Source organism: Herpailurus yagouaroundi, unplaced genomic scaffold, assembly GCF_014898765.1.
Source record: "Herpailurus yagouaroundi ecotype Mexico unplaced genomic scaffold, PumYag 191, whole genome shotgun sequence".
NCBI lineage: Eukaryota > Metazoa > Chordata > Mammalia > Carnivora > Felidae > Herpailurus > Herpailurus yagouaroundi.
Genome location: NW_024412422.1, coordinates 3,634,602 through 3,660,340, shown reverse-complemented (window position 1 = coordinate 3,660,340; position 25,739 = coordinate 3,634,602). Strand labels below are relative to the sequence as shown.

General features: G+C 39.0%; 1 protein-coding gene across 1 annotated transcript in view; it reads right to left on the bottom strand.

Annotated features, from left to right (window-relative positions):
* The window catches only part of SPPL3 (signal peptide peptidase like 3), a 138,700-nt gene extending 112,967 nt beyond the window's left edge, over positions 1-25,733 (bottom strand). The window contains exon 1 of the mRNA XM_040443682.1: positions 25,627-25,733. Coding sequence (XP_040299616.1) covers positions 25,627-25,649 — 23 coding nt within the window. The 5' untranslated portion in view covers positions 25,650-25,733. The remainder of the gene's footprint in view (positions 1-25,626) is intronic.
* Between the last annotated feature and the right edge of the window lie 6 nt (positions 25,734-25,739).

Genomic DNA, 25,739 nt, shown 5'->3' with positions numbered 1-25,739 from the left:
CCAACTTCAGCTCAGGTCATCATCTCATGGTTCGTGGGTTTGAGCCCCGTGCCGGGCTCTGTGCTGACAGCTCAGAGCCTGGAGCCTGCTTCGGATTCTGTGTCTCCCTCTCTCTCTGCCCCTCCCCAACTCACGCTCTGTCTCTCTCTTTCAAAAATAAACATTAAAAAAAAAAATCAAGGGGTGCCTGGGTGGCTCAGTTGGTTAAGCATCTGACTTCAGCTCAGGTCATGATCTCGCGGTTCGTGGGTTCAAGCCCTGCATTGGGTTCTGTGCTGACAGCTCAGAGCCTGGAGCCTGCTTCAGATTCTGTGTCTCCCTCTCTCTCTGGCTCACGCGGTCTCTCTCTCTCTCTCTCAAAAATAAACATAAAAAATTTTTTTAAATAAATTCAAAAAAGATGGAAAATGTAAAATTCACAATGTTCAGCCATACAAAGGAAAGAGGAAAAGATCCACATCCAGAAGGAAAGTGAATCAACTGAAACAGAACCATAAATGATATAAACATGATGGACTTAGAAGACAAAGATGTTACAACAGATACTATAAATATGGTTCACATAAATGTGACGTGGAAAAAAGAGAAATAGATGAAAAAAGACCCAATGGAACTTGCAGAGTTTTAAAAAGTATAGTAGGTAAAATGAAAAATACACTGAATGGGAAAAAGAGATGAGACACTGCAGAGGAAAATAACAGTGAACTTGAAGATACAGAATATAGAAACTATCCACAGAAAGAAAGATTGGGGGGTGGGGGGGGGGGAGGAAAGAGCCTCAGTAACCTGTGGGACCCTGTCAAGTGGTCAAACACACATGACTAGAGTCCAGAAAAAATGAAGGGAGAGCAGAAAAAACAACAACAAAGAAATAATGGCTGAAAATCTGACACACTGATGAAAATTATGAGAAATCCAAGAAACTCAAGTCCCAGAAGAAACACAAAGGGAAAAAACACCAAAGCACACAACACTGCTTAAAAACAAAAAACAAAAAAACTGATAAAAAGAAAAACTTTGAGTATCCAAGGAAAAAGGCCACACTATTCAAACAGATACACAGATAAAAATGAAAGTAGACTTCTCATTAGAAATCACGTAGGATTAAAAAAAAAAGAAAGAAATCACACAGGACAAAAACAAGTAAGATTCTAAAGTTCTGAAGAAAAAAAAAACTTAGCCAACATAAAATTCTATATCCAGTGAAGTATTTTTAAACACAAAGACAAAATAAGGGCTTTTTTAGACCAATAAAAGGTGACAGAATTCATCACAAGCAGACCCCTGCTATAACAAACATTAAAGGAAGGTCCTCACACAGAAGAATATCAGATGGAAATTTGGATCTACAAAAAGGAATAAAGAGTGAAAGAAATGGTAAATAGGTGGGCAAAAGCAAAAGACATGTTTAAAATAAAACGTACTGTGGTGTTTACAACATACAAAAAATTACATGGAATGATAATAGAGGCACAGAGATACAGGAGAGTGTAACAGATGCATTTTCCAAAGGTTGCCTCCTGTTGCAATCCACATGCTCTGCTTCCAATGAGACACTAATATTCCTCCACTAAGATGGGTGAGGGGTGCTGGGGGGGAGTCTATATTCCCTCTCCCTGAATCTGGGCAAATCTTTATAAGTGCCTCCACCTACAGAATACAGCAGGAGAAACACTGCCTGACTCAAGATCAAAGTTAGGTCATAAAAGGCAAAAATATTTCTATTTGTCTGTTTCTTGTTAGGATACGTGCCTTTGGAACCCAGGCAGCTGAAAAATTAAACTGTACCATTGTAAACCCTGTAAGTTATAGGTGACGTGGTGTAACATTATTTTAACACAGATGGTAGGAAATTAAAGATGTATACTGTAAGCCCTGTATCAACCACGAAAAATATAAAACAAAGACATAAACCAAGTAAACCAAGAAAGAAGATAAAATGAAACCATAAAAATTCTCAACAAATGTTTTAATAAAAAGAAGACAGAAGGAAAAATGAGAAACAAGAAAGTACAGATGGAACAAATAGAAAACAAATAGCAAGAAAGAAAATACAGGCGGTGCCTGGCTGGCTCAGCCAGAAAGCATGCGCCTCTTGATCTCCAGGTCATGAGTTCAAGCCCCATGTTGCACATGGTGCTTACTTAAAAAAGAAAAAAAAAAAAAAAAAGAAGGAAAATATGTGTAATACTAGCATATTAAATTACATATAATTACAGAAAATTTAAACAGTCTACTCCAATTAAAAGACAAAGGTTGTCAAACTGGATAAAAAAGCAAGCCCTAACCATATGCTATCCACAAGAAACAGAGTTTAAATATAAAAACACAGACAGATTAAAAGTAAAAGGATGGGAGAATACAAATGAAGGCAAACACAAAGATGAAGCGGTATAAATACCAGCAAAGTAGATTTTGGAACAATGACTATTAGGAGGGATATAAATAATGATAGAGAGATCGATTCATTAAAAGGACTTAAATAACAATCCTAAATATGCAAGTATCTAATAACGAAGCTTCAATCGTCACAGAACTGAAAGCAGAAATACACAAAGCAACTAAAGTCGGCAACTTTCAACACACGTTTCTCGGTAATGGATAGAATTTTAAAAATCAGCAAGGATTTGAACACTATAAACCAACTTGACCTAATAGATATTCATACACTATTTCACCCAATAGCAGCAAGATACACATTCTTTTCAAGTGTGCCTGAAACATTCACCAACATGAACATATTCTGGACCACTTAAAAAAAAATAAACTACTCTGGGGCGCCTGGGTGGCTCAGCTGGATAAGTATCTGACTTCAGCTCAGGTCATGACCTTATGGTTCGTGAGTTCAAGCCCCATGTTGGGCTCTGCAGTGACAGCACAGAACCTGCTTGGGATTCTCTCTCTCTCTCTCTCTCTCTCTCTCTCTCTCTCTCTCTCTCTTTCTCTCTGTCCCTTCCCCATTGTCTCTCTCTCAAAAATAAACATTAAAAAAAAAGAAATTTTAAAATTTAGGTTCAATAGATATGCTATTAAAATATTAGATTCCAAAACTGATACGAAAAGACATGGCTAAACAAATCTGTAACAGAAGACACTGACCAAGATAACAAATTACCCAACCACCTCTTCTTTACCCCTACAAGAGCACTAAAACCCCAAACCTAGCTTTACACAGAAATTTTTAAATTTCTTACAAAAATGTGGCATACTGACCTCAAAGTACTGTGAAGTAAACATTATCCTGGTCTTAAAACCGTTAAGATAAAATTAAAAAAGAAAATTACAGGACAGTCTTATTTATGAATAATGATGTGAGAAATCTTAAATAAAATTTAAGCAATTAAAGCAGTACCTCAAGAGATTTATTTAAAAGAACTACTATATAGCTTTTGTTAGAAGAATGCAAGGGTTTTTTAAACAAGTAAAACTATTGATAGCACATGAAAGATTCGAGCAAAATGTCATGATAGCAATAGACTCTACATATTATAAAATTCAATCAATCCCACTCCTTTCTATAAAAAGCAATAAAAAACTTTTGATTTCTTTTTTAATGTGATTAAAACAATCCACATTACAAATCTGATGGCTGAACATTAGTGGTCTTCCACTTAACAGACGAAGAGGTACCTGATTTAGCTATTCGTAATAACATATTACATATTCTTTACTCCAGATTAATTTTTAAGGGACAATAAAACAGAGAATTACAAAAACTACTGAAATATACAGATCGCTACCTGAGTCTGTATAGAAGCTAAGCAAAGAATCATTAGAATAATTTGTCTACTATACTTGTTGGATATAAGAAGCAAGTCTGCAAAAACCAATGGTAATGCTGTACACCAGTAGTAACCAGCTAGAAAAAGAACGCGGAAGTATCTCCGTTAAAACAGCAACAAAAAGAATAAAACATTTGTTAATTGGTGTAGTGAATGTATAAAAAAACCTAAACTTTAATGCAGAAAAACTTGGTTAGTTACAGAAAAGGAATATGCCACAGTATCATGAAGCAGACAATTTTGTCCAAGTTAAAAAATAAACGTGATGTACTTCCAATTAAAACACTAACGGGGCGCCTGGGTGGCTCAGTCGCTTAAGCGTCGGACTTCGGCTCAGGTCATGATCTCACAGTTGGTGGGTTCAAGCCCCGCATCGGGGTCTGTGCAGACAGCTCAGAGCCCAGAGCCTGTTTCAGATTCTGTGTCTCCCTCTCTTTATGCCCCTCCCTGACTCGCGCGCTGTCTCCCTGTCTCAAAAATAAATAAACATTAAAAAAAAAATTTTTTTAAACACTAACAAGATATGTTACACAACTTGAGAACTTGGAAAAATAAATGGGGGAAAAATCAAAGAACATTCTGTAAAATCATGAAGATAGGATTAGGCCTATGGAATACTAAAAGCAATGCCTAAGCAAGGGATTGGGTCTCAAACTGAAAAATGGCTTTCTCTTGCAAAATAAATGCAAATAGGCTGCTGATTCATTCATTTGCTGACCATCTCTGACACTAGTTTCTGTTCAATGTTTAAATGGCACACTCATAATAGAGACAATCTTTCATTTCCTAAATCATAGCTTATATCATCTGTGGTACAGCTAAAATGCACAATTCATGACCAAGATAGAATCCTTAACTGAAAGCTCACATGTAAGAAGAACTGCGGGTCAAAGTGTTATTTTTTTCTTAAATATTTCCAAATGAACCTCTTAAATTCTTCTATTGTATTGTAATTTTACCATATCATACACAATGAAATAAAGCTAGAGCTTATTATTTCCTTGTGGACAAGGGAAGTTGTAGTCACACGCAATTCACCTCTGGAAAAGCAGCTGGCTGCCCATTTGAGTTACCTTACAGATTTTGGGAAATAAGCTCCAAAATGCTACATGCCTGCTCTGTGTTAGGTAATTCTATAGATTGTTTCTTCACCAGGGTAGGATTTAATTTCCTGTCCTTAGCCTTTCTTGAAATTTGATACAACAAAGAAAACACAAGTATGAGTGGAACTTCCCAAAATAGTGTTAAGGGGGAATTGTTCTAGGTACTGTTAAGATGCCAAACTCTTCCCCTGAGCAAGTGTCTTTTAACATTTAAAACAAAATCAAACAGATTTCTTTTTTACCACCTGACTTACCAGAGCTCATGATATGCTAATTCAGACGATGAATTTCCAAGAGAAGAATTTAATATGCAGCCTTTCTCAGCCTTACTTGATTAAAGGTTCCCTTTATTCTCAGAGAACCATTAATGGCAAAGAGCCTAGGCTTTGGAGTTAAAAATATCTGTGTTCAAATTCTAGCTCTGCCATTCATTAACTATATAATCTTGGGTGAGTGATCAGTTTTTCAATTGTAAAATGGCCGGGGGAAGGGAGCAATACCTACACTTCAGAGGACTGATTTAAGGATAAATTATATACACACAGTGTGTTAATAATATATAAACCTGATAAACTTTCAACAAAATTGCATTTGTCCTCCTGAAAGCAAAAGTTAATGATCTTTTCCCTTATATTCCCTCTTTCTCCCTTCCTTGCTTTTGCCTTTTCTTTTCAGTTTTCATTCCTGGGTTTAACATTCCTATGTGATTTTCTTTTAATTTAACTGTTCGTTAAGGTAGCCAGCCATACCCAAAAAGCTCTCCTACGTACTGACTTACACTGTTCAACTGAATGCTGGATAGAACAAAAAAGAAACAAGTTAGTGGGGCTGAGATACATTACTAAGTGAAAAAAGCAAGACATAGCATGACAGTGTGTAGAACACACTATCACTTCATCAAAAAGGGATTACACAAAAGAATGAAGTTGAATGCTTACCATAAAAAAAAATGGATCCCAAATAGATCAAAGTCCTAAGCATAAAAGCCAATGCAAGAAAACTCGTAGAAGAAAACACAAGGGAAAAGCCTTACCTTGGATTCGGCCATGATTTCTTGGATAGGACACCAAAAGCAAAAATAAACAGGCAACAAGAAAAAAAAAATAAACATCAAAATTAAAAATTTTGTGCACCAGGGTAAACTATTAACAATGTGCAAACACAATCTATGGAATGGGAAAAAAATATTTGCGGATCATAGGACTGATAAGAGACTGATATCCAGAATATATAAACAACTACAACTCAACAACAAAATCAAGCACCCTGAGTAAGAAATGGGCAAAGGACAAAGAAATGGGCAAAGAAATGGGCAAAGGACTTTCAATAAGCACATGAAAAGACACTCAACACCATCAATCATTAGGAACATGGAAATCAAAACCACAAGGATACCCTTCACACCCATTAGGATGGCAATGATCAAAAAACAGAATACGACACGTGTTGGAGAGGATGTGGAAAAACTGCAACCCTATGCACCACTGCAGAGAACGTAAAATGATGCAGCTGCCATAGAAAATAATGTGACAGTTCCTCAAAAAATTAAACTAAGAATTACCACACAATCTGCAATCTCACTTCTGAGTATATATTCAAAGGATTTGAAAGCAGGGATTTGAACAGATATCTGTACAATCATGTTCATGGCAGCATTATTCAATAATATAAAGCCAACAGAAGGATAACGGATTAGAAGACTGTGGCATATACACAGAATTGAGTATTATTTAGCCTTAAAAGGAAGGAAATTCTGACACATGCGACAACATGGATGAAACTTGAAGATCTTATGCTAAACAAAATAAGCTGGACACAAAAGGGGAAATAGTGTATGTCCCCATTTAGACGGGATACTTACAGTAGTCAAATTCACTGAGACAGTGAAGGGGAGGGGAAGGGAAGGGAGGAGGGTAGAATGAGGAATTAGTGTTTAGTGTTTCATGGGTATGGAGTTTCCATTCTGTAAGATGAAAACGCTATGGAGATGGGTGGTGGTGACACCACGGTTGCACAATTTGAATGCACTCATTAATGCCACTGAACTAACTGCACATTTAAAAATGGTTAAAATGGAAAATTTTATATTTTGTATATTTTACCACAATAAAAATGGAGGATTACACAGGATTATACTTATACATGTGCTTTCAAGCACACATTTCTAGAAGAATGGAGAGAAAGCTGGCTATATTTTCCTGGAGAGGGAGACTGGAGGATCATGAATGAATAAGACATAATAAAGAAGGTCTATTATGTACACACTAAAAACTAACCTATATTTAATGGTTTGAAAAGATGTTCAAGGTATTTTAAATAGAAAAAAAGGCAGATAACAAAATACTATTTGCTGTTTAGTAACAAAGTACTATTTACCATCTAACATTACTTAAACACACCAAAAAGAGTCTCAGAGGTAACATCGGAGATCAGTGAGAAAAGAAGGGACTATCAATAAATGTAGCTGTGACAAGTGGATTCCTATTATCCTCTACTAACAGGATATAATAATATAATTAATAATCTTATAGTCCTATTACCCTATGGTTAAATAAAACAATTCCAGATGTCTTAGTCTTAACTAAATCCATCTTAATTTAGACAAAATTCTAAATTTAATCTAGATTTTAGATTAAAAATTTGTACATGAAAGGCAAAGTATTAACACTAACTCCAATTTAGAAAAAAATACAGGAGAATACCTTTAAAACCTCAGGCCAGAGAGGGATTTCTTACGACACAAAAGCACTCACCTAGGAGAGATGGTTAGATTCTAGCCCTAGGGATAGATCGTAGGAAAACTCTCAAACATGAACACCAGGCATGATCTCACAGTTTGTGAGACTGAGTCCCGCGTCAGGCTCTGCACTGACAGTGTGGATCCTGCTTAGGATTCTCTCTCTTCCTCTCCCCATGCTAGTGCTTGCGTGCTCGCTCGCTCGCTCTCTTTCTCTCGAAATAAATAAACATTAAAAAAAAAAAGAGAGAACACCAAGAATATATATAAGAATGTTCACAGCAGAAATCTTTGAAACGGTTCCAAACTGGAAACCTACATATCCGTCAACAGGAAAATAGATAAATAAATTATGATATAATTCACAGGCTGGAATATTATACATTAGTGGAAAATGAGTACACAAAGTGGGACACGTCTTGGAAATAATATTGATTTTAAAAAAGCAAATTATAAAAGACACCATATATATCTTTACAATACTGAACTGTAAAAAATTAAAGTAAAAATAAACATTATATCATACAGTAAAACATAGTAAAACTAGTTTTTTAAAAAACAAGGGAATGTTAAACATCACATTCGTGACGGGGAGGAGGGTAGGTAGGAGGAGGGATCAAGGAGTACACACACAGGTGCTTCAAGAAAGTACTCATAATCCTGCAGTTCTTTAGGTGGTTGGTGAAGTTCATGAGTGTTTATTATGTCTCATAACTAACATACACAGAACATTTATTCTTCTGTAGATATTAAGTTTGACACAAGAAGGAAAATACAGTATGAATCTATCCTTATTTTTGTGTAAAAAATAATCTATACTTCCTATAATACCCAGAAGGGTACCATGAAATGTTGCCATGAATTTTCTAGGTAAGTTAAATTTTAGGTAACGATAATTTTTTTTATTACTACTTACTCAAGATTTCTGATTTTTTATGAACTAGTGTGTAATTAAACAACAACAGTCACAAGCATATGCATTTTTTAAAAGACCTGAAAGATACACAGCAAATTTAATGAGGGATTGGGGGGGGGGGGTAGGTAGAAGTGTTTTTCTTTTCTTTTTCTGTTTATCTACATTTTCTAAAACTGCACCAATAAAATGTGTAGTACTAGAGTTCCATAATTCCTCATCTGATACTCTTGCAGCCAGGGATGTTTCAGAATCCTGATTTTTAAATCTATTTTTGTTTTTATTTTGTGAGAGAGAGTGCAGGGGAGGAGCAGAGGAGGAGAGAAAGAATCCTAAGCAGGCTACATGCTCAGGGCAGAGCCCAATGTGGGACTCAATCTCACAACTGTGAGATCATGGCCAGAGCCGAAATCAAGAGTTGGATGCCTAATTGTCTGAGCCATCCAGGCACCCCTTTTTGGCTTTTAGAAAGGCAACACACACACACACCCACGAAAAAGAAAACACAGAACCTGTACTAGGATTACCCTAGCACGGTTTCGGGCAGTACCCCATAACCAAACACAAATATTTCTGCAGCAAAGCAAAGAGTCACCCTAACAGGGATAAACAGGTAATATAATGAACTTCATGTCAGTTAGGGCTTGTTTTTTTTGCCATCAGAAGAAGTCTAAATTAGGTTTTACCACCGGAAGAGTGGAATTATTTAGTGCCTAAGACCAGAGAAGAAGTAAGGCTTCCAATTCTATCCCCACTGATGAGCCAACCAACTTGGAGCTTAGTCACTGCAGTCTGTGCACTCAGTTGAGAACAGGTAAAACAACTGTTAAATGAATATTTTATAATACCAATAAATCAAAGCATTTCAAATTCTAAACTAAAAAGCATTATTTCTCTCTTTCAAGCACATTTCAAAAATGAAGTTAATGAACAAGTGTCAAACTAAACTTGGAAATTATCAAAATCATAATGTGTATCAAAAACTCAAGGGGCACCTAGGTGGCTCAGCTGGTTAAGTGTCCAACTCTTAATTTTCAGCTCAGGTCATGATCTCACAGTTTGTGAGTTCAAGCCCCGCATCGGGCTCTGTGATGACAGTGCAGAGCCTGCTTGGGATTCTCTTTCTCTCTCTCTCTCTCTCTCTCTCTCTCTCTGCCCCTCCCCTGCTCATTTGCTCTCTCACGCTCTTATCTCTCTCAAAATAAATGAACTTTAAAAAAAACAGAAAGGGAATTTGGCGTCTGGTATCTGGACACTGGTGGGAGGTCTCAGCACTAATGGAGAGGGTGAGACTTCCCCGGGGCCATGCCCTAGTCAGCAGTGGGGCCAGAGAGAAAGAAGAAGCTGATGGAACATTTATTAGAACATTAAGACCTCCAATAGTCAGCAAAACTTAATACAGTGGTCAAGTACGGAGTATTTGTGTCTCATGATGGAAGTACTCATAAGACAAAGTCTTTTTTTTATCCACTGTCACTGGGGCACTGATCAGCCATCTCCTTATCCCTAACCCACCCTTGTGGCAATGACCTAGAACTGATCATAGACATCAGGAGGGGGTCAACACTCAACTGCCTGCAGGGGCTAGGTAAATGATATAAACCAGTAATATACAGATTCTGTGTGAGGCAACAGAAAGTGGTGAGGGCTGAGGCAAACTAGAAAATATAAGCTATGAGTAATGACACTCAAATATTAAGACACTTGACCAAATTCAGTCCCTCTAGTAATCAAATGATTGACTGGGACACACCATCCATACAATGGCCCATTCTGAAATCTCTTCTCTTGAAGTGGTCTTAATTACATCTGCTGGCAAAATGCCAGCAGTCTCTATCAACAGTGTAAACTCATGGAAGAGAGAATCCTATTTATTCTGCATTAGTTACTACAGTGAAGCCCCAGCAGGCAAAGAGTCAGTCATTAATTACAGAGATCAAACCCACAGCCTTATTTTGTCTAACCAAGAGAGAACTATGTGGTCAAACAGTACGAGTGGTATATAACTGATAAACAGCAGGCCAAATGAGACCCTGAATGTACAAGAACAATTAGAATAAGAACCAAATGGTAGCAGTTCTTTCACTTGCCAAGAACTACAGAACCTGGTCCACACCCTTAATGATGAGGGAGACCACAGTTCTTCTTTGTCCTGTTAACTAATCTCTACTCACAGCCAAGAATCTGAGCTGTAAGGAGCTGGTCTCTCTGTACCCCTCTGAAGATTCTCTTCCACATTTAAAAAAAGAAAAGGCAGTAACAACATAAAACTGAGAAACTAGAAATACAGGCTGATCAAGCACTCATCTGTTTTTCCTAATGATACAGATCATCATACATGTGAGCAGAAATCCAGATCATAAGCTCTTAGACCTCCAGAATGGTGTTTGTTGTTCAATATGGCAGCTGCCAGCCACTTGTAGATGTTAAGTTTTTAAAATGTCGCTACTCTGAACTGAAAAGACTATGTACTAAAAAAATGTAAAACATCTTAATTTTTGTTTTGATTACATATAATCAATGATATAAATATTTTTATATACTGGATTAAATAAACTATATTATTAAAATTAATTTCATGAGTTTCTTTTTGCTTTTAATGCAGCTACTAGAAAATTTTCAATTACATGTGTACCTCATTATATTTGTATTGAACAGTGCTGCCCCAAAAAAGGTCGTATTTTACAACTAACTCCTCTAGTGATTACCTTGCTGGCAAAGAACAGATACAGAGGACTCCCCTCCATGCAACCCCGGCGCCCCCCCCCCAAAAAAAAAAACAACAACTTCAGTCATTAAACCAGTCACAGTCCCAAGACTACTGATGACACAGCAGGCTGCCGGAGTAATCTGGGCATTCACTTACTCAAAGGTAAAGAACTAGTTTAACAATCACCTGAGGTTAATCTCTTGCTAAATGATTCTAGCATGTAAAATAAGGAGTAGCCTGAAGAAAAATCTGAGTCAAAATATTATATTTTTTTCCCCTCAATTTACCTTTTTTTAGGTAATTAAAACTGAGTTGGCAACTCTGGTACTACCCTGTTAAGTGCAAACAGATCTAACATTTTAAACCACTGCTTTTATCCTCTATAAACCCTTAAATATAAACACTACACAAGTAAGAACCACTTCACACTCACTAGGATGGCTATAATAAAAAAACATGGCCAATGACAAGTGCTGGTGAGGAGGTGAAGATATCAGAACCCTCAAACATTGTGGGTAGGAATGTAAAATGTACAGCTGTCTTGGAAAACGATTTGGCAGTTCCTCAAAATGTTAAACACAGAGAAACAAAATGAGCCAGCAATTCCACTCCCAGGTATTTACCCAAGAGAAACGTAAATTTATATACATCTGCACAAAAGCTTTTACATGAACGTTCACAGTAGCATTTATTCATCATAGCCAAAAAATGAAAACAATCATCACCTGATGAACAGATAAGCAGAATATGGTATATGCATAAAATGGAATATTATTTGGCAATAAAAAGAAACGAAGCACCAATACATGCCACAACATGGATGAATCCTGAACACAGCATGCTAAGAGAAGTCAAAAGACCACATATTGTATTATTCCATTTATAGGAAATGGGCAAATCCATAAAAACCAAAAGTACATTAGTGGCTTCCAGGAGCTAGGGAGAAGGGGGAAAAGGGAGTAATTTCTAATGACAGGGTTTCTTTGGAGGTGGGAAAAAAAATGTTCTAAAATTGATTGTGGCAATGGCCCCACAACTCTGTGAATGTACTAAACACCACTGGATGTACACTTATTTTTATTTTTTGATATTTCATTTATTTTTGAGAGAGACAGAGAGAGAGTGAGAGCAGGGGAGGGGCAGAGAAAGAGGGAGACACAGAATCCGAAACAGCTCCAGGCTCTGAGCTGTCAGGACAGAGCCTGATGAGGGGCTGAAATTCACAAACTGTGAGATCACAACCTGAGCTCAGTAGGACATTTAACCAACTGAGCCACCCAGGGACCACCAGACGTACACTTTAAATGAATGAATTATATGGTATGTGAAGTATACCTCAAAAATGCTATTTTAAAAATATAAAAGATTAGAGAGAAAACCTGAATGCTAGAGAAAGAGACCTACATGAAATCTGACTATATGATATGCTTCATTTTAGAACAAAATGAAAAAGTGACACCTAGTCACATGAAAGGGAAGTGGGAACTTCCAACTGTGGTTGACTGCTTTTACTGGCACTAATTCCTCGCCTCTCCCAGAATCTACTCTGTAGCCATGTGATTTTGCACAAACGGGGAAGATTTAGTTTTGTGGCTCCTTGTCTTTGGTTTCCACCAAAGACTTGCTTCGGTTGAAAGAATGAAGCAGAAATGACAGTATGCCAGTTTTGAGCCTGAGCCTCAAGAAGTCTTGTAGGTTTCCACCTGCCCTCCTATGCTTCTGCCACTGTCATGAGAAGAACTCCCCCCCACACACCCATGCAGATGCTACTGCCCATTCAGTCTAGACCCCAAATTAAACACACATGCAGCAGAGCCGCCCAACTGACTTACAGATCTGAAGCAAGAAGCAAAGGTGCCCAGCCAACCTGCAGACTGCTACTCTAAGCCACCGGGTGTGGGGATGATTTGTTATGCAGTATTACTGCAGCAACAGCTAACCAACACAGTGATCAATTCTCCCACTGTATTTTGAAGAGGTTCCATAAACTAGTTATAACCAAGGTAGGTCCAGCCTAACATCTTCAACAATAATATTTTCAATTACTTAGTGTAAAAGACTGACCTATAGACCCAAATGATATTCGATGCTTGTCCCTTCAAGCTCTTAAACTGAAAGTTGAAAGCAACAGAAGATATCACATAACCTTCCATCTTACTAATTTTACTTTTAGGGTTATTTTAAAAAATAAAATACAGAATATTTATTTTTTTAATGTTTACTTATTTTTGAGAGAGACAGATTACGAGCAGGGGAGGGGCAGAGAGAGAGGCAGACACAGAATCTGAAGCAGGCTCCAGGCTCTGGGCTCTCAGCACTGAGCCCGAACCGGGGCTCAAACCCACAAGCCATGAGATCACAACATGAACCAAAGTCAGACACTTAACCAACTGAGCCATCCAGGTGCCCCTAGAATAACACTTAAATAAACTATGTGCCAAGCCACTGAGGATAAAGACACAAAATATAATCAGGCCCTCAATACTTTACAAGGAAACAAACAACAATTGAAAAAGGTAAGTACGGGGGGCGCCTGGGTGGCTCAGTCAGTTGAGCGGCCGACTTCGGCTCAGGTCACGATCTTGCGGTCCGTGAGTTCGAGCCCCGCGTCGGGCTCTGGGCTGATGGCTCAGAGCCTGGAGCCTGTTTCCGCTTCTGTGTCTCCCTCTCTTTGACCCTCCCCCCTTCATGCTCTGTCTCTCTCTGTCTCAAAAATAAATAAACGTTAAAAAAATTAAAAAAAAAAAAAAGAAAAAGGTAAGTACGATGTACTAAGGGAACACAAATAAGGGTCATCTAGGGACAACGATGGGAATGAAGAGGAGACAAATTGTTTCTAAAATTGAAGAAAAAATACATATATATATATATATATATATATATATATGTTGACTCATTATCAACTTGGTAAGCCTAAACTGAAGCACAAAGCTGGATTTGCAGAGATGTATGGGGCTATTTGCACCTTTGCCACATGATGACTCTGGCTGAGTTTCCTATTCTAGTAGCTGGCTATCTTTTCCATTTGGTCTCACTACTTGAGTTTCCTGATGCGTGAGTCTCGTAACCTTTGCCTTGCTTCTACTGTCCAATCACATCTGCTATTCACTGTTCTCTCTCACTTCTACTTGTTAGTCCCTTTTGTTCTAAATTGGTTGGTAACCTTTAGCATTAGGTCTTGGAACCTTTGCTATCCATGAATACCAGCCTAATATATCATCCTTAGGTCTGTCAGTTATTTTCACCATTGCACAGCATACAAAGGTGCAAAACAAAAACAAATTTCTAATCCCCCAAACTCCTGATTTATCCCTATCCAGACGACTAGGTTATTGAACTCTAAACTAAGATTGAGGCACTGACTGCTGTATCTATGCAATTTAAAATATGCACTCACTAGACCGAGATTTTTTTTAATTGCCCTTTCTGAATTACAATTATTAAACAAGAGAAAGAAATGAGTTAAAAGAGAAAACAGTCTCTTAAAAACAGGGAAAAGATGAAGGCAAAATAAGTTTCTATTTAAAAAAAAATTAGCATCATTTTTTTCCAGAAAAAAATTGTATTTTTAATCTAAACATTAGACTACATTGGAGGTTCATTCTTTATAACATAAGGAACAATTTGTAAATTGAAACAAATAATATTATTGTGAGACATATATACTTTCTTGATAGTAAAAGCAACAAAAATATGAAGGAACTGAATATTTTCAGATAAAATGTAAAGAAAATTAAGGAAAAATATGATAAAATCCTCTTAAGATAAATCATCAGAAATATATCTTTTAGATCCTTACTTATAAAATCTATTACTTTCCAAAAACAATTTCTCTCTTAAACTTCTGATATCCAATCCCTTACAGATATCTCCTATACCACCACCAAATTGTACCTGAACACTGCAATGCAATTTTAAAAAGACACTCATGTGAATGCAACCAATAATATAAACATTTCTCTTGTAACTCAGAGGTACTGATCATGCTATAAACTCTTTAAACAAAAGCTTAAATACAAGGAATATGAAACTCTGAAATAGAAGCAAGAGAGAAAATGTTAAATTGCTCAGAAGCTGGTTTCCACATAACTTATTGCTCCTCATACCTCAAAGGAAGTTTCCCGCAAAATATTTTCATTTGAGCATGTGACTGAAACTCGTCCCCTGCTAATTACCAAAAAAAAAAAAAAAAAAAGCAGAGCTTCTCCACTTAAAAAAAAATAGTATTATATCACAAAGTGCCTGTTTGGGAGATCAAGTATAAATAAATTGGTAGCAGTTGGTCTGCAGTCAAGTTGAAGAAGACAGATAAACGAAGACGCTGACTCTAAAGAGCCTGTGGTCCTCTGTAAACGCCTCCCATAGGTGTTTGGTTCGGGGGCTGAGCCACTTTCCTTCTCAAGGTGCTATACGGATATTAGAAAGTTAGGCAAATCTGGCCACAGCACTTGATCCAACTTAACAATAACAATTTTACTTTTGTATTTTCTTCAAAGAGCTGTGAGATGTTAGGTAAGTATTCTCTCCTCTCTTCTATGTGCCCTTTCATTATATTTTTAAGGAAACATTATATTCTAAAATCCAGCACCTGGCAAATGTCACCTCTAAAACATTCATTCTTTAAAAAAAAGAAAACCTCAGCCTCTACCCAGAGTTCACGGTCAAGGCAGGAAGATAGCCACATAAATATATTCAATGCAAGGTCAGAAAATCATCAAAGTGCTGCCACATGGCAGGATCAGATAAAGAACTACAGGCATCAGAAGAATATTTCTTCTAGACAAATCAAAAAGATTCTGTAACAAGAGGAAAGCATTTCAGCTGGACCTTCAAAGATGCATAGGACTTACATATTTAGAGACTTGGGAGAAAGGCTAACCAGGTATAAGAGCTTGAATAAAAGGGGAAACAGTGAGTAATCCAGTTTGGCAGAAATAACAAGTATTTTAAAGAAAATACAGGGAAGTAGGATTACAAGGCAACAATGTTTCAAATGACCAAAGAGGTTGGACACAATTAACACACACACACACACACACACACACACACACACACACACACACACACGAAAACAAGACATCCAAATGAAATACAGTCCGAAATAGTACTAATGTAAAGATCCAAAGAATCAAAGACTAAATGTCACATCCCCATTAAGTGTTGTTCATTTCCCATTAAGTTCCCTTCACAACTCCTAACTGAAATCCATGACTGCAATAAATAAATAAAAATCTCTAAATTTAAACTACAGTAAAATAATAATAATCTCTTTCCAAGATCAATTTCTCTTTCTCCCTGGCTTCAAATATACAATTCTCTACCTTATCAATAAAAACAGAAGACCCTATGGCCCCGTCTATACCAAGCATACTCTTTCCTTACATCTTTCCCATCTTATTTGGCAAACAAATGGCCAGTACTCAAAGGATGCCTTTATTTCTTCATTACCCTTCCCTAATTTGCCTTTCACCCTCACTACTCTGATCTTTATTAGTGCACTTTCACTAATGACTTCCTTTGCAAATTCAGTAGCCTGTTTTTTCTTCATTCTCTTTGAACCTTGTAGCTTTTTACACTCTTGCCCCCCCAAATTCTCTGTGCCTTTTCTTTCACTGCCATGGAGCTTTGCTAATTACCCTACTTCTGATGGAACTTCCTTTGATTCCTCTTCTTCCTCCCATTCTCAGTTGTGAGTTTCCCAAGCCTCAACTTCCGGTCTTCCATTCTGCCCTCTCTATTCTCTCCCTCCTAATTAACTGATCTTATCTCAAATCTTTCACTCTGCTAGCCTTGCAGCAGTATCAGGTGGCATTTCTGTAACAAGACTAGACTTAGCCCCTCTGAAAGCTGTGTTTGAAAATATTTTTTTTTTTTACGTTTATTTATTGTTGATAGAGAGAGACAGAGCACAAGTGGGGGAGGGGCAGAGAGAGAAGTTGGCACAGAATTGGAAGCAGGCTGTCAGCCCAGAGCCCGACGCAGGGCACGAACCCACAAACCACGATATCATGAACCGAGCCGAAGTCGGACGCTTAACCGCCTGAGCCACCCAGGCGCCCCAATGTTTGAAAATATTTTTAAGGTATTGGTGCTTGCACTAATCAATGCATAGATAAAAGAATTCACTCTCTTAAACTAACTTTTACTTCTAGTAGTAGTATTTTTCCAAGCATTTTTGAGAAATGAATGTAAATTTCTGGGGGTTTATAAAGTCAGTAAAGCATACAGTCCAATGTTTAAAAGTTAAGGCTGTCAGGCAAAGCCTGAAGATTTACAGATTTGGAGAGTAAAGCTAGACAACTCAAGCAAAACTTAAGACAAGGAAACAACAAAGTCAAGTACTGTACTTAAGTCAAAATGTCTGTATAACTAAGTTGAAGAAACAATTAAAATTTTGCTGCACATGTCCTATTTAGGTCAAGAGTGAAGCCAAAATCTGAGGCCTTCAGATGAGGGGAAATGGGTGTGCCTGGCAGACCTGGTTCGGAGTAGGGAAACAGATGAGAAACTGCTAACAGCCCCTCCTCACACATTTTAGGGTCCAAGTGTCCTGGCCATTCCAGAGAAAACCAGGAAAAGACTAGGTTTATCCATATCACTGCTCTCTTCCCCTCACATGAATACATTATGAAGGAAACTGCCTTCAAGCGATCAAAATAAAACTATTTTATGAAAAAACTTAGCTTCTATTCATGGTTTTTGTTGTTTGTTGGACTTCAAAACAGGACTAGAAGATGACCTTACAGCACATTTCAAAGGCAACAATACAAATCAATGACAATTTGCAAACTATTCTCATTCTTTTTATAAAACATTATTTGAACATCTCAAAGTTAAATGCTAGTTATTTCGTGAAATGAGAAAAATCATTTCTGTAGTGAGGAACCTGTATCTGGAACCTGTCTGGATCTTACAATGTAGAGAACAAATACCTTGCTTTTTATATTTCACTTAGCAATTACAAAGCATTTGCACTTACATTATCTCATTGAATCCTTGCAACAATTCTATGGAGGACAGGCATAACCACTGTACAGAATATAATACTGGGACCAAGACAAGACTAGCTCACAGTTCATCAGAGATGGAAATCACCCCCCAACAAATGTTTCCCAATTCAAAAAAAACCAGAACAGAAGTAGATCCTCGTATTTTAGAATTTCAAACAAAAATTTAGTGAATGGCGTTGGCAGAATCAAATACTTTCTGAGCCATCACTTACGTTCAATACAATTTACATAAAAAACAACTGGGGCACACCTCTACTTTAGTGCACTTTTGTTTTTTATCCCTTAATAGTTCTTCACTATCAATACCAGCAGTCCAAAATAGAGATGATTGAGTTTTCTTACCAAGCTAGGGTGCAACCTACAAACCAAGAAATGGGATTTTCTACTAGGTCTCTATTAGGCGACTGCATATTCATCAGTCTAATATCTTAAAAATACTTTCAAATCTTTTCACAGGTCCTCAATCTAGTCTAATCACAGCTAATGAGTAGGCCTGTTTTATGTTAAGCTGTGGACCTAGTGAGACCTACTAATAAAATCTGAGAGGTAAGAATTCATTGTGAGGATCATCGGGACTAACTGTAGATTTTCCCTGTAAAATTGAATTTGGTCACCTGAAGCCCCTCTAGACACCTAAGAGGTTAAAATTACGGAAGAGGAGAACTCTACCTCTCACTTTTTAAGTGAGGATTGGAAAATGTGTTACAGAAACTTGTTGCAAAGTTCCAAAAATTTCTTGCTTTAAACATACAACGAATAAAACCAATACTTCCCTTTAACTCTCAAGAAACAACCATTAAACGCCAGAAAATATATTATAGAATTTAATAAATCAAGTCATTCTTATGGCTCTATTGCCAGGGACAGCAACCACATGAAGTTCAGATGCCAAACGTAGCCAACTAAAACAGCACTTGGTTAGACACACTCTCTCCTCTTAGAACACCCCTGGATTTTCCCTGAGATAGTTTGATGAAACGTGAGAATAATAAAAATGAAGTTATTATGTTGAAGTAAAATACAACTATACAGAACTACATAACACCTCAATTCAGTGGCATTTGTCATCTCTAAAATAAGTGGTCACGTAGAAATCTGTTTTGAGAAATCCACGGACATTAGGCATTTTAATTCGTAATACTACTTGCTAAATTATAGGCTGATATGGCTACAAACTCTCCAGCTTCCCCCCTCCCCCCCCCCCCCCCCAGGCTTCATAAGAAACACTGAGGAAAATGATTTTGGTACAAATTCTTGGTTTTAGTTTTGGTTAATTTTCAGCTTGAATCATGCATCACCAAACCATTATTACAGCACCTTAACTCTAAGCAAAACATGTTTTTAAAATGAGCAAATCTTGGGGCGCCTGGGTGGCTCAGCTGGTTGAGTGGCCAACTTCGGCTCGGGTCATGATCTCACGGCTCGTGAGTTCGAGCCCCGCGTTGGGCTCTGTGCTGACGGCTCCGAGCCTGGAGCCTGCTTCGGATTCTGTGTCTCTCTCTCTCTCTGCCCCTAACCCACTCACATTCTGTCTCTGTCTCTCTCAAAAATAAATAAACATTAAAAAAAATTTTTTTAATGAGCAAATCTAAAGTTTATAATACTAGAGACATATTTTCAACTGAGTATTTTCTCTCTGAAAAACTTGTATTAGATGCAATGACCACAAGATACAACAATCAGATATGATCACTAGAGATAAAATGACACACAACAGTAACTGCAAAGTAGAAGTGACTTCCGTGAGTTCCAGAGGTCTGTGTTATTTCTCACTCTCAGGTTTAGCACTATTTGTAAATACCTCACAGGATAAAGTCCATTATCATAACACTATATCACCTCAACATAATGCAATCCTTAGAGCAGATCTTAAACGTAGGCCAGAGGGAAGCATTCTCATTCATTTGTTCAGTAAATATTTACGAGCTACCCATTACGTGCCAGGCCCTGGAGAGAGTATCAAAATAGATTCTTACCCTTGTGTAACTTTTAGTTTGTTTATGGTCTGTCATCCCTCGGAGACACACACAAGATGAGACTATGAAGTCTACTAAGGAACTTAAATTTTATTCCAAGTGTGGCCACCAAAGGGTTTTAAAAGCAGAGGATTGACAGGATCTGAGTCAAGGAGTTAGAAGGCCACTCAGAAGGGCCATCGTGTGGAGAATGGGGGGAACCCAGTGAGGAGGCTAACAAGGAACTCACTCAAAAGATGGGTTGGCTTGAGTGGCGACTGTGGAAATGAAAGTAGATTCAGTGACAGAATCTTCGTGTCAGTCTGGACTTTGAGCCCTTTTACCATTTACATGTTATCTGGCAAGTTACTTAAATTCTTTGAGCCTCAGTTTCCTTACTTAGCAATGCGTGTAAAGCCCTAGCATGGAGAAAACACAATAAATTATTATGATACTATTTTGGTAACAAAATTCATCCCAATGAGGTTCACATGTACTTATTTCCTTTCCCCCCTACACCAACATTAACCCTAACATAAGTAACTTTTACCACCAAGATTCAAGTGCACTTATAAATAAGTACTGCATTGACTCCATCAAGAGACAAGCCTAAAAAAAAAAAAATTAAAAAATAAAAATAAGAGAGACAAGTTCCCCTTTCCCACAGAACTTAAGCTAAAACAATTGCTCAAAAATATTTATCAAGCAAGGTATTTTTCTCAAATTAATAAAAGTCTAGTTTGCACCTTCTATTTGTGTTTTCACATGCATTCCTTTACTTCCTCACTAAACAAGTAAAAAGGATACAAGCAGAATCTTGTGGTTTAATCATGATAAAGACTGTGGTGTTACTACCAATAACTTTAATTTCATATGTCAATAGCTTTTATTTAAAACTTTATTAAGGATGGCATTACTCATTCTTATAGCAAGTGATACCAGGAAACTAAGTTACCAAAAGCTCTCTTCTATAAGTATATGGATTATAATAAACACTCATCCAACTGTAGCTTCCCTTTACACTTAAAATAGTCTTTCAACAAGGGTGCCTGGGTGGCTCAGTCAGTTGAGCGTCCGACTTTGGCTCAGGTCATGATCTCACGGCTCGTGAGTTCGAGCCCCACGTCGGGCTCTGTGCTGACAACTCAGAGCATGAAGTCTGCTTTGGATTCTGTGTCTCCTTCTCTCTCCCTCCCCTGCTTGCACTCTTGTCACTCTCTCTCTCGCTCTCTTTCAAAAATAAATAAACATTAAAAAATTTAAAAAAAAATCCTTTCAACAAAGGATGAAACACCCTGAAAATCATGTTGACTCAATCAGCTCCTAAGCAGGAGCTATGGGCAAGACAAAGGTTAGTGTTAATAGTGTCCTTACCCTCAAGGAGTCTACAATCTAATGAAGAGGCTTAGGTATTCACACATGTAAAGGGAGGAATGATGCAGGCTACAAGTATCAACAATAAAGAGATCACTTTCAGTTGGGGTGTTCAGAAAACGCTTCACAGCTCAGTGGAACTTGCAGTGAACCCTTCGGTGACAGGATTTTGATAGAATTTGCTAGGAAGAAAGTGTGATGAGGAAAACAACTGTTGAGAACAAGAACTTTGTTTTTCTGAGTTGCTACCTAGCCATTTTTTAGTATGATATCCATAATCACACCCAGAGTCTGGACATTCAGATAAGGACTCAAGTTTGGGATACTCACCACAAGTCCCTGCTTTGCTTTTCCCTGGGCACCTTTTAAAAATAACCACTAGCATTAAGCCCCCCAAACTACTGACCTCCACACCAATCACAGGTGCTTGCTACCCGGCTATGTATCTATCTCCTGCTCATGACCGGGGACACAGGTCTACCCTCTCCCTGGCTCATGGGGCCCCACGATTTCAGTTACCAGGGTCAACCACAGTCCAGAAGCAGATAATCCTCCTCCTCACGTACTGTCAGAAGGTCAATAATAGCCTAATGCTACATCACAATGCCTATGTTCATGCACCTAACTTCATCTCATCACATAAGCATCTTATCATCTCCTATCATCTCAACAAGGGTGAGTACAGTACAGTAAGATATTCTGAGAGACCATACATGACTTTTATTATAGTATGCCATCATAATTATTTTATTTTTTGTTGTTAATCTCTTACTAGGCCTAATTTAGCATTTAAACTTTATCGTAAGTATGTATGGATAGAGAAAACATAGGATATATTAGGCTTCAGTACTATCCTTGGTTTCAGGCATCCACTGGAGTCCTGGCATGTAAACCCCATAGACAAGGGGAACTCTGTACTTCTGTTGTATGGGTGTACTGAAACTGCACCTTCAACCAGAGCAACCCCATGGATTTCATGTGCCCAAAGTGGAAGCTCGCATGCTCAGGGAGCTACCTGCCCACTACCCGGGTGGCTCGTGCCCCCTCATTCATCAGGTCATAACCTACATATTCTTAATACACCTACTCACAGAAAGCTTCTCAACACAGAAAGCAAGCACAAGAAATCAGAAAACAGCAGGAACAGCATGTGTAGAGTTTTTAAATTAACTTTTTATTATGAAAAATGTAAATATGTCCGGGTATACAGAATAAAATAATAAACCCCCATGTACTCATCACTAAGCTTCAACAACTACCACCTCATGGCCAATCCTGCTTTATGATTTACATTATCTTATTATATGAAAATCCTAAAGAAACCTATTTTCATTCTTCTGACCTCTACATTCTTCGCTGATTCCACCCTCAAACAAATCTATATTGCCACAGTGGTCTCCACGAGGTTGATTTTCCTCAAGGCCACATACAAATAAAGCATAAGTCTATTAAAAAAAAACAAAAAAACAAAAAAAACTCTTATTTGCCTGAACCTAAGGAATGGTGACAAACATACTGCAAATGAGAGATATTCCAAAACTCACTTTACATGTACTTTTGGAATACCTTTTCCATACTTACATTTCAAGGAGAATGAATAAAATGATGGGAGAATTCATGTCCAACAAAATAAAGCATCACAGATGAAGTATCTTAGACAAATCACTTGTCCTCCTGAGCCTACATTTCCTCCTCTTTAAAACAGGGAGTGATCACCGACCTCAGGGCCTTGGGAGAATTAAACAAGTACCTTACTGCCACATGGATCATTACCTCTGGTAACTATCAGAACCTTAGAAAGCTGCCTGGTTTTCCAGTCCTCTCGCCTCAGACAACTCCCTCTCTCAAGATGATGTAAAAAGTTTCTCCATCTCAAAACATACTAAAGATGACAGGCTAAGCATTCTGATTTCAAGGAGCTTCTCTGCCTGCAAAGCCAAAGGGAGCTGAGATTGAAGTATTTCAGTAGGATGAATACTGTAAACTATCAAACTTCGCAAAACAGTCCCTACTGAACGAGCAGAGCTGTCCAACATCACACAGAGACAGTGTGTGGCCAACCTACCTAGTGAAACACTCTCATTTCCCCCACTTCTTGGCCAGTGTATTTCCTCCAACCATCCGTGGCCTGTATACAGCACAAAGCAGGGTAGCCATCAGGACTCTCAGCTGGGCCAGAGTGTTAAGAGCTTGAGATGAGTTAGCTACCACAAGGCGAACTCACTCTGTCCATAAGAAAGCTCCAGCCGCAATCCTGTGTTCCTTATTACCTGCTAGGGAGAGGCAGCTCGCTGTTGCTCAAAACTATCCAATTAAACAGCTTTTAAAAATACATATGCGGTCACAACTGTTTACCAACGTTTTAATTCTTCTTTTAGTGTTACTTTATTTCAGTCTTTCCGTTATCTTCTTTTTGAGCTTGTATACACATCACTGAGGTTCCCTTTTGAATGATCGTCTTCAACCATCAACCCTCTTTCCCTCTGTGAAGACAGAACGAGTTCCTGACTTATCCTAACGCCAACCACCACAAAGCATCCGCTCAATTAAAGCCCTCCACCTAAAACCATTCTTTGTTTTCACTTATTACCCATTCTCTGTTTCCCCAACTATAATGTAGTAAAATGTAACACTTTACAGCTTGCCATGTGCTTTGTAAAGTTATTCATTTAATCTTTACAACCCAAGAAAAAGGCAATTCTCCTATCAAGTAGTAGGGGAAAAGAAATGGAGAACTTACTATCCTGCCCAGTTATAAAGCAACTTAGTGGTGAACCGGACCTCCAAACCAAGTCTTCCAACTCCAAATGCCCTGGCCTTCCTACTCTATTGTGCTCTTTTCTAACAAGGGAAAGCACACAATTCTGTCCCAAGTCAAATTTGCTTCAAACCAAAGGCAAACCATCTTCAATCTCTCTAGATTGCAACCGGATTCCCCATCCCCACACCATCATCCCATTTCTTGCCTCCTCGCCCTCCCGTTACTACCTCCTCGGCACTATCCAATTTCCACCCTTCAAGGAAACTATCATCATTCCCTCAACCCCTCCTGCAAATATTCCACCTCCACATGCTACAGGGAGGCCTCTCATCCCCTTCTCCCCAAACACCGCACTCCCTTCTCAAGACAGGTATGTTCTCACTCTATAAACTACATAGTAACGCTTCTCAGTCCTTAATAAGCTATTTAATAACTTTAAAAGTCCTATAAAAATGGGCAGATCTTGCAGATCTCCCATCTCCACACTTGACCCAGGGCACCAGGCCACTTTAAATTCTGAAGAACAGAGTACCGACCCTCACAAAGATTCTACGCATGCCCCACTGCCACCAACGACCTCCCTTCCAGAATGTGGTTATCCAAACAGGCTCCCCTTCCAAACTCTTCACAAGGGACTTCCCTCCATGGCTCCCAAGACGCTCCTTCCGCCGTTAACCCTTCCGTCATGCCCGGGCCTCTGCCCACCTTACCAACTCTCCCTTCACTCGCCCTCCAGGTGCTGAGCAGCGGTCCCAGTTAGACGGCTCCTCCTCTCTCACAACTTCCAACTTCGTCCTCTTTTATCACCTGTTTTTCCCACCAGCGTCCTCGCAACCCAGGGGCTCACCCTTGCCCCGGCCCGCCTCTGCCCACCCTTTCAATTCCTCCTGCCCGGGAGCCACCCCCTCAAGTCAGTTCCGGGGTGCCCAGGGGATTCAACTTCCCATCCGCGGGCCTCCCACCTTTGGGGTCATGCTCCCCTTCTCCATCACCTGCTCCGCCCATGACCAGATGACATCCGCCGCGGCCGCTGCCGCCGCCGCCGCCGCTGCCTCCATCCCCCTTCTCGGGCGCCGGGTCCCCGGCCGCTGACCGCCTCCCTCCAGCGCCAGCCGCCCCCTCTGGTGGGGACGAGGGGGGCGTGCACCCCCAACCCGTGCCCTCCCCCCCCGCAACGCGCACCTGTTCCTCCTCCTCCTCTTCCTCTTGCCCCCAGCCGGCCGCGCCGGCGCCCCGACCCCCACTTGCGCCGCGCCCCGGCCTCCCGAGCCCCGCACTCACCACGAGTAGGTCTGCTCCGCCATGGCGCTGACTCTCGTGGGCTCCGCTGCAGGATCTGGCCGGGCCCGGCGGCGGCGGCGGCACGAACGGGCGGGCGGCGGACTCGCTCGGGC